The sequence below is a fragment of the Barbatula barbatula genome (genome assembly GCF_947034865.1).
Source record: "Barbatula barbatula genome assembly, chromosome: 21".
Classification (NCBI taxonomy): Eukaryota; Metazoa; Chordata; class Actinopteri; order Cypriniformes; family Nemacheilidae; genus Barbatula; species Barbatula barbatula.
Window position 1 is genome coordinate 18,681,611 of NC_136784.1, and position 16,402 is coordinate 18,698,012.

Genomic DNA, 16,402 nt, shown 5'->3' on the forward strand with positions numbered 1-16,402 from the left:
TGCTACGAGAAGATAATTTGTCACTTTAAGTAGTGCTTTGTCCATGCTGTAGTTGGGCCTAAATCCTGACTTATTTTTGTCACATATCTATTATTCTGCAGGAATGTGCAAAGTTGGGTTGAAACTACTTTTTCGAGGATTTTGAATCAAAAAGGTAGGTTTTGAGATTGGTCTAAAGTTAGCTAATTCTACCGGATCGAGTTGTGGATTTTTTATAAGTGGCCTGATGACTGCTAGCTTGAAAGCTTCTGGGACATATCCTATTGCAAGTGATGAGTTTATAAGTTTGAGCAAAGGTTAAGTTAAGTCCAAAGCAGCTGTACAGTAGAAAATAATAAAAACTAAAAAACACAAAAAAGGTAAAACAGCACAGTGCATGGTGTTTATAGAACAAGCAAGATTATTCTAGTCAATAATTTCTAATAGATGCAGTCTCCCGGTGGTTTATTTAGCATATTTTGAATTAAGTGAATGCTTGGCTGAAAAGATGTGTCTTTAATCTAGATTTAAACCTGGGGGGCACTTTTGATACTATAGACAAGCCATAAATCTTGGGTTAAATTCGGAGAGCCTCAGTTTTAGGGCCCATCCCTTTTTCAGTTTGCATGCTTCCATTAGGAGACATTATCAGGAAACAAAGTAATTTTCCATTGCTATGCTGATGATACCCAGCTTTATGCGGGGAAACTTATTCATGCATTTATGACCTCACGAATAGATTATTGTAATTCATTGTTCAACTCTGGTCTGTTAATAGTTCTCAGAATATCAAAATCATGTAAAGGTGGTCAATCCTTTTCATACTTTTGTGAGCTCTTCCTGACCGATTGCAGTGAATAACTGAAGCTGTTCGCGTGGGTTTCTTTTACTAAGTGTTGTGTTGCAGCTGAAATATTTTCTCTATTGATCTAAATTTTATTAGAGAAGAAGTTCATGAAATCTCAATAACAAACACTGTTCTATAGAGGCAGAAAATATAAATGTCAAACAACTCCTGAAATTTCCAGACAGAAATGTTAGTGATCCCGAAAGCTCTGCTAGCTTTGAGTGCTCTCTTTGTGAATGTGTAGGGTCCGTACACACAGTGAGAGAGGGCTAGCCCTCATAACATCCAATACACACACACAACCACTCAAACACACACATGGCAGCCTGCCTGTGTTGATCGTTATTGAGTAGCTTCTTTGGGACTTTGCCCTTGTCTTGCTGGCAAGTTTGTCTTCTAAATACGCTCTACAAAGTGTGCTCGGCACACAGGTGAGGATAGGAAGGCTTATAAGACCCCTGGCTGTGAAGACAAATGAGATTATTGTGTTCTAAAGTGTGCTATTTGTTATTTGTCATTGGTGCCCACTGCATATGGACCTCACCAGTCTTGAGTGTGCTTGTTAACACTGCAAACATCACATGTTACTGAGAAGGAGGTATTGAAAATTATGTGTTTATCATACATTAGGCACTGGTCATACTTTTAGCTTGCAGATGACCTGGCATGTTTACGAGTCATTCTTTGTTTGCAGTAGCAAATGCAGAGTATATTCCCTTAAAATGTGATCTCACATCAGGAAAGTAATGTCATAGTTTATTTCAATACTATAATAAGGTACTAATGTACTGATAAAGTGAAACGCAGTGCTGGATACAAACACGAAATGTGTTCATTTTTATAATTTCACTGTGGTTTTACTTTTTCAAACAATTTCTAAACCGACAAGTGGATCAAAACCAAACCAGTGACTTTCTTTCTTCTGCAGAACACAAAAGAAGATACTGTATTTTGAAAAATATAGGGAACATTGGTCCCTATACTGACGGTTTTCGGTAACTAACATTTTTTTAAATATCTTAGTTTGTGTTTTGCAGAAGAAGGAAAATCCCACAGGTTTAAAATGTGGGATGTGTAAATAATGACAGAATTTTCATTTTGAATGTTAACTATTCCTTTAAGCATCAGATCCCACCTTCCCTTATGAGCACTCTCCAAAGCCACGCGCCTCCAAACCAGATGACATAAGATCGCCTGCAAGAACCTTGCCTCAAGAACAACTGGTGAAAAAACCTAGTTTAATTCATTTATATAGCTTCCATGTAAAATGTACAAAAAAGTTATTTCTGGCGCCCCAGTTTTTTTAACAAGATTTCTTTTTGGACTGTTTGTTTTTGAAAGAAGCTAAAAAAATGAATTATAAAAAAAGACATATTTCTGTTTCTCCAGCTTACAGATACGGAAAAATTTACAGTGTATATCGTCGCTGTCCTTCTAAATCCTTGCAGCTTTATGTCCAAATTCGCTGTTTTGCATGAAATTCTTAAACACTGTACTTTTTAAAGGATTATGTATAGTTGTCAGAGTTGACAAGCACTTTTAAAAAAAATTTTATTGGTTACATTTTTCAAAAGCCAAGTGACAAACATAAAGGGTTACAAATACGGCAAAAATAAAATTATGGAGATACGAGGTTTGCGCAGTTCAGCAACGATATATATATATATATATATATCTATATCTATATAGATATAGATATATAAACTAATATATATATACTGTATATTTGTATACAGTATGTTCGTTGGTCATAATTTACGGCCAATTCATAACATTTTTAGTGAAAGGAGGAGAAGCTTTGTTTTTCATCAACAATTCCATTTACCAGTATCACTGCAGTCAGTGTGGAGTGGATGGGTAAACAAAGCGGTTATAATGGTGAGTCTGAGTGCAAGGGTATGTGGGTGAGTTATGGGCCCTTGCTGCCAAAAACAAGTCGTCAAGTCTGGAGCGGCCCGTCCTGGTGCTCTGTTTGCCCATCATCTCTCCTGCCCTTCACCCCCACACAAACCCTCCTTGCCCTCTGATGTCTGTGTGCCTTTGCTAATGAAGAAATTCTCGTAGCTGGGTGAGACATAGCTCTTAGCTGAGCAACCTCAAGCTCTGCTTCCAAACCGTTCACCCTGGGCCAAAGCAGCCAGAACAAACCCCATATACACCCATCTAGCAGCTGCTGGTGTAATGCAGAAATAACTGGATCATTCTAGAATAAACAATATTACAACTGTATCATGCTATAGATGGCTATTTAAATTGGTTATGTCGACTTTTAAATAACTGATGTAAAAGGTCTACATTCACAAATCTCTGTGGAGATATTTAATATAAATGAAGCCTTTTTGAGAAACGTTCATTGTTTTAGATGTTTTTTCTAAGTAATCTTACATGTTCTTACTTTAGAGTTTGATAGGAAATGGAAGTATTTCAAACTGTGACCATATTTTCCATTCCAAGAGGTTTGCAATCAAAGTCAGAGGCCTCAGCGTGAACTCAAACAGACTGAATGCAACCTTTCATCAGACTTTTTGAAGGACCAGTTTTATCTAAATGTTTTTATCAATTCTAATTCATGAATCGTATTTCAATTTTTAATTGAAGAGCAATTACATGTTCATGTGATTGCTAAAAATGGCTAATTATGAACTTCATTAATAGTTGTACTTGTTTGTAAATTCCAAATATCAAGAATTCTAAATGCTGTTATGTTGCAAGTTGCAAAAGTTAGCATTAAGTTTTAGGAAACATATGTGCCATTTCGCATACAACAAACACTTCGCAAGTTCGCACGAGCTAATGTAAATGACAGTCTGAAGTAAAATGGTAACTGACACTCTCACCATCATAATGAGGGATGCAGAGTAACGCTATAGACAGTCTCACGATGTCCAAGAGTGTTGTTAACAAACTGTACGGCAAGCTCCAAACCATTAGCAGTGATACAAAACATACAATCAAGCTTGTGTGAGGATTAACTTCTTCAAACGTGATGAGGACGTCTGGAAGCAAGATAACATTTTTACAGAGATCTTTACAACACGTACATTACTTTTGTGTAAGCTCTCTAAGATTTCCATCAATACAACGTAATAAATGTTATAAATGTCCACAGGTTACGGTTATCTTATATGGACAAAAGTATTGGAATGCTCCCTTCTAATAAACGGGGTTTGACTAATTTAGTCATTTCTGTGTGCACAAATCTTAATGCTTCAGCATACAAAGATATTCTAGAGAACTGTTCGCTTCCAATTTTATTGGACAGTTTGGGAAGGGCTCTTCTCTATTCCAACATCACAATGCCCCTGTGCACAAAGCAAGATTAAAAAAATAATTACTGATTTAGCCTTGTGTGGAAGAACTTGACCGATCTGCATAAAGCTTAGACTTCAACCCAGCTGAACACCTTTGAGCCAAACACACAAACCCATCAATGATTTGTATACAGGATAGAGTCGTTTTGGAACAGAACAAGGCCCTTCCAAAACTGCTGCAACAAAGAAATGAAAATCTTTAATATGCTATTGTACTAATTGCTTCTATTGTTTACCCAATTTGTAAGTCGCCTAGGATAAAAGGGTGTGCTAAATGACTAAATGTAAATGGTATTGTATAGCATAGCATTAATATTTGTTGTAAAATATTTCTTGGAATAGATAAACATGTTTTTTAGAAGGGGTCGTAACAATACTTTTATCCATGCAGTATAGTGAATATATAGAATGGATCTTTTATATGTGTATATACAGCCGCAGAAAAAATTAAAAGACCATTTCAAAATCAGTTTTCCGGATTTTAAATATATGTTTAGGTAATCATGAACTTCTAACAATATTTCTAGCCAATTTCAAACACAAATATTTATTTTATTTGCATTAATTTGCAGTAAATGAAAACTGGACAAACAGGGCGAAACAACAAAAAATAATGCTTTGTATTTGTTCCATTACTTTAAATGCTGCAAAGAAAACAACTTTTAAGCAATACCACAGTAATTTTTGTACATGTTTTAAGAAAAGTTCTAAAATTATTCTATTTTTGTGATCGATTTTTATCACAATTTTCATGTGTCTTATCAATCAGCATTTTTGCATATAATGTGGGGCAATTCCAGTCCAGGGTCTGTCGAATTTCAACAAAAACAAACATAAGGAATGGCAAAGAGTCACACAACAGCAATGCGATTAAAGTTGTAAAGAAATTAGTCCCATTCCATCACATTTTCATTTTGAATTGATCCTAAAACACATTAATATTGTCAGGGCTCTCAAGCCTCACGCATTCACCGTGAGACACACGTATATCAGCCTGTTCACACGCCACACATTGTATTTCACACGCTGAGAAATAAGGGATGAATCGTCCCGCTTTATACAATTAATGGACGAGGCAAAAGAAATGTGAAGTTGAACAAAACGAGTATGTTCACAGCGCTGAGCATCACAACCAATCACAGACAGCGAATGTCACGTAATGACCAATCAGAAGTTCAGATGACTCACACGCGTAGAAGAGTTTTGTTGCGTCTCGCTCGCAGACAGCAGCAGACACGATCAGTCAGACCCATCTGCTGTATTTTAACGGGAGTTTCATCCTTTACAACGTGAGATTATAACTGATTTCGCTGGATCCTGTTTATTCCCAGATTAAATAAACGTGTATTTTTCATGCTGCTCAGACTATAAAGAGACAATGTGAAGATTAACTGATGCAAAAACTGCAATACATTCACTCAAAACGTTTCTCTGCCTACTGAGACTATTACATGCAAAACGAGTTTAAATTATAATCATAATACCAAAAGCATCAATATTGTTTTATTTAACATCGCAGTGGCTGTTTTTTACATTTATAACGTGATCATTTTCTCCATCAGCATCACACTTAAATTAAATTCTGTCATCAGGTTTTTCAAACCTATATAAATGTCTTTGTTCTGCTAAACACAAAGGAGGATATTTGGAAGAATGTCAGTTATTCCCCATTTAATGCCATAGCAGGGAAAGTAAATAGGCTACTATGGGAATCAATGGGGATGAGATCTGTTTGTTTTTGTTTTCCTCATTTATGTTTTATGAATAACTTGCACTTTAGATTACAATTAAATTGCATGAATCTTACAGTAGCCTATGCAATATTGGTGTAAATATGGCACATTTGAGCAGCATTAAACAGTAATAACCCATGCCATGATGCTGCAGTTTAAGGTGGCTTTTGTTGATGTTGATAACATTTAACTGTCTACAGTATGTGCTCATTCTTATTGGTTGAAATAACTGATTAAATATAAGTATTTGAAGACAATGCACATAAAGACAATGCTTTACATTAGCTTTGGCTAACTAAAACTGAGATGTATTTTATTATTCTAAATTCTCCTGTATTAATGTTCCTTTCAGCCATGCTAAGACATCTCTTAAAGCAGACCACTCTGGTTAACATGTGTGCTCTACACACACAGCTTACATGCTCAGGATAATTTATACAATCTTATGTGTAAAGTATATACATTGCACTGCTTGTTTGGGGCCTAAGTTCTTTTAGAAATATTAAAAAAAGATATCAAACTGTTTATTTAATTTGGATTCATTTCTCTATTTTTTTATCAGATTTACCCATTTGTAAAAAAATATTTGTGCTGATCAATTATAACAAAAGTAAAATTGAACTGCTAGAAAACCTTGAGAGACTTGGGTGGGGCTGAGGGGGCCCTGCAGAAACTTTGAGTGCAGAAACAGATGTGATCTCACTCTATACTTTTGATAAAACCTGTATTGTGTTGTTTGAACATGTTGTTTATTGAGGTTAATTTTCAGCAAATAAATACCACTAAAACAATATTTTCTTTTGAAATTTGAGAGAAATGTTATCCCAAGTTTACATAATGGAACAAATAAATGAATCAGTTTAAACACGTACATATTAATGGTCAATAATGTAATAGATAACGTTTCTGAAACATGTACATTGTGGTAAAGCAGAAGGTTCAAATTGAAACAGCTAATCTTATGGGTTTATTTTGCCATGGGGAAGATACAATACAGCTATTGTATGGACCTTAATGACTTGATATTCACCATGTCATCGTAAATAAAAACATTCAAACGTTTGAAAAATAAGCTTGCCACGCGCGCGCGCACGCACGCATCTAAATTACAAGATAAAAAATCCGCAGTTTGAAAAAAACACAGATATTTGCCGACACTGCCCTCTGGTGTTTGAGAAGACTTCCTGAGAGAAGGAAAAACTAGAGCTTTTTTATCGAGATTTCTCAGACAGAAGTAGAACTTGACTGAGCATAAAATGTGCTTTGGGTTTAACTATATTTTAACACATTTATTGGGCATAGCACTAATCCTGTACTGGTGTCTTTTCCACTGTTGGAGTACTTCTGATTTTGGCTCCTTATAATGAATTGCTATATTAGTCTTTTAATGTGGCTTTGTAAAAAAAGTCAAAGTACGAAAGCATGATTGAACTAAATAATTTTTAGCACAGCATTCAAAAACCAAACAAACCTTCTTAAATGTCCAGTTCTAATAATGTGTATCATGTTTTACATCCCCACTAAACCCAAAAAGTATTGAATTAAAATATAGGCCTACTAGTTAAAGGTTATAACACTGATATGTGAAACATGACGAGATCTAAAAACCTGTGGTTCCCAAAAGGGGGTACATAGCCCACAAGGGGGCCCCAACTGACTTGCAAGGGAGCCTCACGATGACTAATAAAATTTGACAAAATAGGCAAAAAATTAAAAAAATATATATTTCTTAGTATAACCCCATTTTTCACTGTTAAAGAGACAGTTCACCCCAAAATGAAAATTCTGTCATTTACTCACCCTCAGGGTGTTTCAAACCTGTATAAATTGCTTTGTTCTGATGAACAAAGATGTTTGAAAGAATGTTAACAATTTTCGAAAAATCATTGACATTGGGTGAACTATCAGTTTAACTGTTAATTTTACGGTTAAGTGTTTATCTGTAACAATTAAAGTAATTACATATTGTGTGAACCACCGATGCTGCTGGGATAATGAGTGATATGTTCATAAAAAGCAGTTTGAAATGATTTATTAAAAAAATCTAAGACAAATACATATGCAAAACATGATGCATAATGACATTCTTCTTAACAGTGAAATTGCCATTCATGTAGACATAACAGAAAACAATAACACGTAACATTAATGTTCTATTTATAAACATCAGATCATGCTTTAGCAACATGAACTAACAATAAGAATTATATTCCCACAGCATTTAATGATCTTTGATACTGTTAAATAACAGATATATTTGATTGATAAATACTGAATTAACATGAACTAAGATTATCAAATGCCATAGAAGTATTGTTTATTGTTAGCTCATATTTACTAATGTTAACAAATAGAAACTTACTGAAAAGCGTTGCCCTAAAAACAAACTGGTCTAACGGATCAAAGCAGATCTGAAAAACATGAACAGCGTATTTATAGTCACTTTATAGTCACTGATGCTTCAGCACATACGGCTCTCAGCTGAACTTGGCTTTGGAGAAATCCATCTCGGGATGCTGAGCCATAAACCTGCAAACACATCATACAATGGTTACAGTATGTAAAATACATTCTGTTTAAAGCAAAGTACAGATATCGCACCGTATTTGAAGAAATGCAAGACAACACTTTTTAATGGAAATAAAAAAAAGAATTCTTAATTGACAGCTTTCAAACTAAATCTGACCAGGTGCTCGGCCATATGTCCTAGTCACATATTCTTACTTCTGCAGGATATCCTGTTTCTTCTGCTCTTCAGAGGTGGGCAGTCCCATTGACTTCTGCCTTTGATCATACATCATCTTCTCCACCATACTGCGCGTCTCCCCGTCCAAATCTGACAACTGAACAGATTCCATTTTTAAACATGACAGGGAATGAGAGGGTGCCATTAAACATTTTGTATCAGTTGATACTATAAAATAACGTTATAACATCACACTGATTATGTCATTAAACAGCCCAAGAAAGTTTTGATGAGTTTGAAATCAACACTTTCGCTCACTTTCGATCTTACGGTTGGGTTTTTGGTTACTTCAGTCCATGTGTTTAACTGCCTACCTTGGAGTTCTCAGGGCAGATCTTCTTGGTGTTGATTTCGGGGTCTGTTGACACCAACTTACTCCACCACTGCATTTTGTTGATCTGGAATAAACAACAGTTCCATGTGATTATCACACACATACTGAAGATGTCTCCTGATGTCAAACCGGACAATTGTTATGTAGTTAGAATGATGATTCTAGTTGTTTTTTTCGGTTTATCAATATGCATATACAATGCTTTATTACACAAATTGATTACGCAACCTGTCACAATAAAGAGAAAACACATTTTTTTTTAAATAATTTATTGAGCAAATTACCTGAAATTAATTTAAAAAAAAATTAATAATATTTTGTACGATGGTCTAATAAGTTTGCTAAACACCTAAAGGTATACGTTTATTCTAATCAGAATCGTGCTGTACTATCTCTCACCTTCTCAAAATGGATTGTGACTACTTTCCCATCTTCAATGAGCCAAGAGCTCTCCTCCACCTTCACTTCACAGTACAGCTGTCCGTCAATCACAGGTGGATGTCCCTTCAAACCGACTCTCAGAGAACGCCGCTGTATGTCCACAACCACATCTTTCCCTTTCATACGAAAGTTCACATTGAATGGAACTATGAGCTGTAAGAGACAACCGTAAAATGCCACATTGAGTCAGTGATGTCGGGTATGAGCTATGTAACAGCGGATATGGCTTAAATTGGTACAGATAAGAGCTAGGCTACTAAGCTAAGGATGACAGTGACAGGGTTTATGAGTTACACATTCCTCCAGCATTACTGATGACTGTAGACACCAAATTTCTGGCATCTTCCTTTTAAACTGCACTTTTCTTTAATCCATAAAATGTTTACAGATGATTGAACCGTTTGTGTGTGTATAAAAATCACAGTGACTGATAAGCTGTCTGTTCAATCGGTAAATGAGTATAGCACTCACATCTACTTCAGATAGAGTTTGAGTCCATCTGTAGTTTTGAAGGTCTGCTCCATTTCCAGCATTGGGTTTGATTTTGTCTTTGTCTTTTTCATCCTCCTCTCCCTCAGAGTCAGACTGAAATATACATGTAAGCCAGCAAACGTTAGAGACACAACATACAAAAGGATTTCAACCCCGCTAGAAGCACTTGCAAACTTTCAATCCAAGCAAATGGCATTTAATTAAAAATGCTAAAATTGTTTTTTGAAATTTTATTGAATTTTCATGCGTCTTCAAAGAGTCACGACTTGCACTTACCCCCTTTTTGTCATCTTTCTCTGATGCATCAATTTTCTCAACTACTTCCGGATCTTTTGTTCTCTCTTGTTTTACCTGAATTGAGAACAAGACACATGATCAATGGTTTCTTTTATAACAACATTCAGTCCTTATATGGGTAGATGTGTAATCTTACTTTTTAAATAAATAAGGTGATACATAATGGCGAAATGACACAAATTCACGATAATTGTGATGGTTTAAGTTTGTTCTCACTTGGTTTAATTCACACTGAAGTCTCTCTGCTTCTTCGTCTGTGAGTTCTTTGATTCTGGGCTCCTCTTGAATTTGTTTCTGGTTTTTCTCCTCCTCCAGTTTGGAGGCTCTCTCAGCGTTCTCATTCTTCTCCTTCTCTTGTCTGGACTGTTTCTCTTTTTGGACTTTCAGGGAGAGCTGATTGTGATGACTAAATGCCTCTTTAACCAACTGAGAATCAACAAACAGGAGATAGTTGGATCAAAGTATGCTGATGGAATGAAGATATACGGAGGGGGCATTTCCGCAGACTTTCACAACATTATGTGCGTGTAAAAGCTGAAATAACCCAACAAATTATTGATTTAGAATAAATTATCTAGAAAAAGTAAAATTGCTTAATCGCAGGTAGTGTTTACAATTATTATGTTATATGCAGGTGACCTGGTCTGGTAGGCTCTAATATTGAAGGGCCAATTCATGCCGAAATAAAATATAATTTTAAATTACACACACTCAAAGAGTGAATGAGTTCTATAATAATATAAGTATGTTTGAAAAACAAAGCTATTTAGACTAAAGACTTGGAATAAAATACAGAATTCGAATAGAAAAAGTATCTACAATCTTAACATTCCGCAAAAGAAAAGATGATGGAAATTCTGTTCGACTGTGAATAACTCTCACATGTAATGAAACTACCTTTGTGGGAATTACTAAACATCCCCAAACCTTTTCATCATCAATAAAAAGTTCATTCTGTTGTGTTAAGTGTTAACCTTCACGTGGCACACTGTACGGACTGTGAGAAGTGAGAACTTTAATGCGGTAACATAACATCACCAAACCACACCTTTTCTGCTGCTCCAGAGTCTCCTCCTATGAAGAAATCGGTTTTTCTTCTTAGAAAACTGAAGAACGTGTTCACCAACTGTTAATAAAAACAATTCAATGAACATATAAAAGGAAAGGATGTCAAAAATGTCAAATGTTGTACTATGGACTGCGTTTCAAAACCTCCTAAAGTGTATATAAGCACAGGATTTCTAGGTATCAGAGGCTCAATTTAAACGCAGCAGATGGTCATGGTACCCAAAAAAATCCATACTGACACATCTCCACATGCTGGTACATTATAGCAAACCATACAGCTATCTTCTGAAATGACGACCACACCGATCACGTAAAGCAGTAAAGCACACTGCAATTCATGTAATGGTTACAGTATTAACATTGCACTAAGCTAACACATTAGTTAGCACGTGTGCTATCGTGCATGTGTTGAACATTTGATCATCACCTCCTGAACGCCACCTTCATGCTGCTGCGCCATAGCGAGCAACATCCCATCAAATTTCTCTTCATCATCACACATGTTCGCTGTTTATTAAAGATAAAAACCCTCTAAAACTGGCTATGGTGCTACGAGTCACTCTATCTCTCGTGTGTTGCCTTCTCTACTTCCTAGATACATTCTGAGCCACGTGATCACTACGGCCAATGGAATTAGGCGTATTTGTAACTCAGTCTTGCGAACCAATCAGGTGAGAGTTTTGTGGCGCTGTACCGGGGGAGTCCGGACTCGACCTCGCACATAAAGGCAGATGGGTTGGAGACTTGAGGAGCGCAGAACTTTCTAGAAATCATGATCATCATTCCTCACCGTTATTAAATGGCTGTTTTATATATATACACGTTTGCTTTTATTTAATACCAATTATAAACATAGGACACCCACTGCGCTGCACATGTTGTAAAATGGAAAATATTTCTCATAGAGATCCTCTTTTTTAGGTGGCTAAATTGCCCAATCTGTAATTATTACTGCCTTCCGTTATTTAGTGCCAAATAGGCCTAAATAATCTTTTTTTTATTTTTAAATAATATTTTTTTGTTATTATTCTTTAGCATATGTTGTTGCCTTTTGCAAATGACAAAGATGAAAATTAGAAAACAAACTTTTTATTTTTTAAATTTATATTTTTATTGGTAAGTGCAGAACAACGAGGAATGAGGCACAAGGAGGCAAGGGTAGGCTACATGGGACTATAGGCGGCCTATGCTAAATATAAAATGTAAAATGAAAACATATAGACTAAAAGCAAATTGTTTTCCGGCTTGCAATGAAATCGCAATGCTGCGAAACATTTGCTACTATGTTGACAACATATATATATGTGTACTTTTTCAGTAATATGTACAAAAATGAGAGTTTAAAAATAGGCTCATCGTTTTTTAAAAACAAAGTTTCACAACAATTCGGGAAACAAAATGAAAAGTCAGAAAACACAACGACAAATCAGTCAAACCGTAAAAGGTCTTTTGTTGGAATGCAATAGCTACTGCTGATTGGACGAAACTCCTGTCAATCAAGATATCCAGGACACGCTGTATGAGGAAGAAAATTCAGTCCTGAGCCCTGAGCAGTGTTCATTGTTAGTAATGCGATTGCATTACTTGCATGCCTGAACCATTGATTTCCCCTCACATGATACATACAATTTAAGCATATAACATGATTTGTACTGTTATCTCTGTGACATCTGAGTCAAATAGACTGAAGGTAGGGCTGTTCCATTCTGAATTTTTTGGAGTCCAATTCCTGGTTTGGGAAACCGATTTCAAGATTCGATTCCTAGCTGCTGTTTTCGATTCCTGCTCAATTCCCTGTTTTATTATAGATTTTTATTTATTATTAAAAATAATTCACATTTTAACGCAATACAATCTAGGCTGTCACTTTGTTCATGTATTAATGGTTTATTGTTTCTTTAACAAAAACCTCAACCAAATATGTCGATCTTGTCCTTCAATTCCAATGTCTCATTAATAATATAATTAATAATATCATTTACTATCTTATTTCAAAAGTAAAGCACAGGTCAAATTAGTTAAACAAGTTATTTCTCATTGTACACAAAAATACTTGAGGAATATAGATAGAGTAGACAGAGCAATAATCAGTCAATTTTATAAAAAATATGTAAGTGGTATGGGATCAGTAGTCTGTGTGAATGTGGTTTATGTCTACCTTAACTGGCATGCTTCAGTTCATGGATCTCTCCCTTGATGAGCTGATGATTTGACTCAAAGGAACAGGTTCGGGAACCACTGCAAATTACCACCCCTAAAATGTAACCTTCATAAAAAAACATTCTGAATTTAGTTATTTAAATAATGGGAACAGCTGGTGTAGCAAACTCAAACATGAATACCCCTAAGAAATGAACCACAGTCGTGTTATATGTAAGCTGCAAGGACAGAGTGGTCTCTGTCATGCAGCATGTAATAGATTTATATTTTATAAATGTAACACATTGTCAAAAGAGCAAGGACCATTCATTTTATGTGACATCACAGTAGCACAGGAGAGTGAAGAGTGGAATCCTAATATTTCAACTTTTCAGCTTCACTTTTTCCATAACAGCATGAAAAAAAGCTCAGGAGCGGATGATCACAGCATAAGCAGATCATACCAGAATTACTTTAACAGATTTTCACTGCTGAAAATCAATTTTGTCTTAAGTGGAAACCTCCTCATCTTCTTGGTGAGTACGGCTCAGGAATGCTTAGTAAGTAATTTAGTCTAGTAATTCAAAGAGATCCCAAATTGCGTCATTTTGTAGTAAAAATAGTGTGTTCACAATGAAAATTCTCCAAAAAGAAGTGTACTTTAAGTACCAATGACCAATCTTCGCCGCTGTCTGTGTCAGTATTGAACTCAACTTTATTGTTAATGGCCTGTCAAGCTGTACTTTTGGAGGATCTAGGCACTTACTTAGACTCCAACAATCCAAAACCCAGTAGTTTGGGAGGAAATCTGCAATATCACAGACCTCAATCTACGCACCTCATGCGGTGCGGTGCAGAGCAGAGCTGTAGGTGTATGGCCATCGCTCTGGCTTAATCTCTCTAGCATCAGGGACAGAGAAAGATAAGATTCCTGTGGATACGAAAGGGCTGTTTGGCTTGGCTGTTGCGGACATGAGACAGAAATGCAAACTTCAAAAAAAAGAAGGAGAGGCTTTGGAAATTTGTCTGCTGCATAAAAGAGCTCCGTGTCCTTCAGCTCCTCCGCTGCAGGGTCTTCTGATACAGAACAGGAGATTTTTGAGTGCCCTCAGGACCGTTAACCCCAGGGTGCCAAGCAGACGGCTAGCCCACCTCTCTGCTCCAAGCACTAATAAACCTTGGGGAAAGCAGTCATTCACGGCAGCCACCGCAAAGTCTGGTCACTTTTCTAGCAAAAAGGACGCCAAAAACTCATCCGGGAGACTCCGAGAGGGGGGGATGGACAACACCAAGGGTTTTCTGTGATGTTCCGCTCCCAAGTCAACAGTCATCTGTTCCCTGCCCGCTAAAAAGGGGAGGATGTGGAGAGTGGATTATCATCTATAAACTAAATCGTGTGTAGATTTTTAGTCGACGTGTTTTACATACCACTGTGTATCCTGTTCATGCAGTAATCATACGTCGTCATCGTTTTAAAACTGTTGTTTATGCTTGTTAATGCAGTAATCTTATTTTCTTTGTGTAATGTTTTCACACCAATGAATGAGCCATGATTCACTAGAGTCGATCCAATGGCTTCTGGTCTGTGTGCGTTCATGTGTTTTGGAGGAGGCGTGGCTTTAGATTTAGATAGTGGGATTGTACGTCAAAACTGGTTAAAGTTAGCATTTTCAGAGAAGACCAACTCTGCCTTTAAAGTTGCAGTCCATAACTTGTGCCTCTCTATCACCACCTCTGTTTGAAACATAAAATTGTAAGTTGCTTGTTTAACAAATGACGTTTCCCCCCCTGTTGACTGCTGTTCTCATTTCGTGTATCCTTTGGCCAGATTACCTCTCTGCCCTTTTATAAAAAAGTGAAAGTATCCATAATAAACACTGCTGTCACAGAGGTCTGCTTTTATGAGGCATATAAAATATTCTCACATGCAGGATAATGCTGCCTTCATATCGTTTAACTTATTGCACACATTATTTATGTGCATAATTACCTACACGCAGTACATGCAGTATCTGCATACAAACAGAATGTATCATTGGCCTCGATATTGTCAAGTACAACAAGCTTCAATAGATTTGATGTTACAAAAAAGTAACAGAAATAGAAGACCTTAAATATTTGTGATGACTCACAGAAAAGTAGATGTTCTGGGTGTATTTTGTTTTACAAACCTTAAAGCTAACTGAGATGGCTTTAAAAACAAGTGTGGATTATTTTAAACTAACATTTAATTATTTGAATAATAAATTATTTTATTTAAAGGTCCTGTGTGTCATTTCTGGTGGATTTATTGACAGAAATGAAATATAATAAAACAACTATATGTTGAGGTGTGTAAAGAAAGACTTTACACAATAAAGTGTTATCAACATACACCTCGGGTCCTCTTACATGTAATTCACCCTGTTCTTTCTACAGTGGCCCTAAACAGACAAAATGCTCTGCAGAGTCCATTTCGTAAATACGATATCTCCTTCGGCAAAGGAGACATCAGGTGAACCAAAACATGCACAAAAATGACAAAGGCCTGGCAAGGACTTCAGGTGACGCCAGCTCTGGACTTTAAAATAATTCCTAATATTTTATAAAAAAGTTTTTATTTGTTTGCATTTTTGAATAACACACTCAAGCTTGCTTTATATGAGGACATGGACACATGTCAGCACTAGTGATGTGTGTATTTAAAAAGTGGTGACCAACATGGAGCAAGATGGAGCAGAATACAGAATACTTCTGATTTTACTTTATGTGTTTAGGTAAAATGAAAATATTGTTTCTATTTGCATTTACTTGCAGAAAATGAAAACTGGAGATATGGGTAAAACGATTCTCTATAGTTTTTCAGACCGCCGATACTGTAAAGAAACAAGTTTATATTTACTTTTAAGCAATACAACAATAAAATTAAATATTTTGTATTTGATTTCCTGGATTTTGATAACATTTTCATGTGTCATGTCATGCTATCAGTTTTCACATTGCTGTTTGATGTGTGAAATCAATAATACTTTATAT

At 36.0% G+C, this 16,402-nt stretch overlaps 1 protein-coding gene across 1 annotated transcript; it reads right to left on the minus strand.

Annotated features, from left to right (window-relative positions):
- Positions 1-7,886: 7,886 nt before the first annotated feature.
- On the minus strand, positions 7,887-11,868 carry nudc (nudC nuclear distribution protein). The gene is made up of 9 exons (XM_079485435.1): positions 11,676-11,868; positions 11,229-11,306; positions 10,397-10,606; positions 10,160-10,234; positions 9,863-9,976; positions 9,350-9,544; positions 8,931-9,014; positions 8,595-8,713; positions 7,887-8,399 (listed from the first exon to the last, which is right to left on the minus strand). The coding sequence occupies exons 1-9, from the start codon at positions 11,748-11,750 to the stop codon at positions 8,348-8,350; spliced, it is 1,002 nt and encodes a 333-aa protein (XP_079341561.1). The 5' UTR covers positions 11,751-11,868; the 3' UTR covers positions 7,887-8,347.
- Between the last annotated feature and the right edge of the window lie 4,534 nt (positions 11,869-16,402).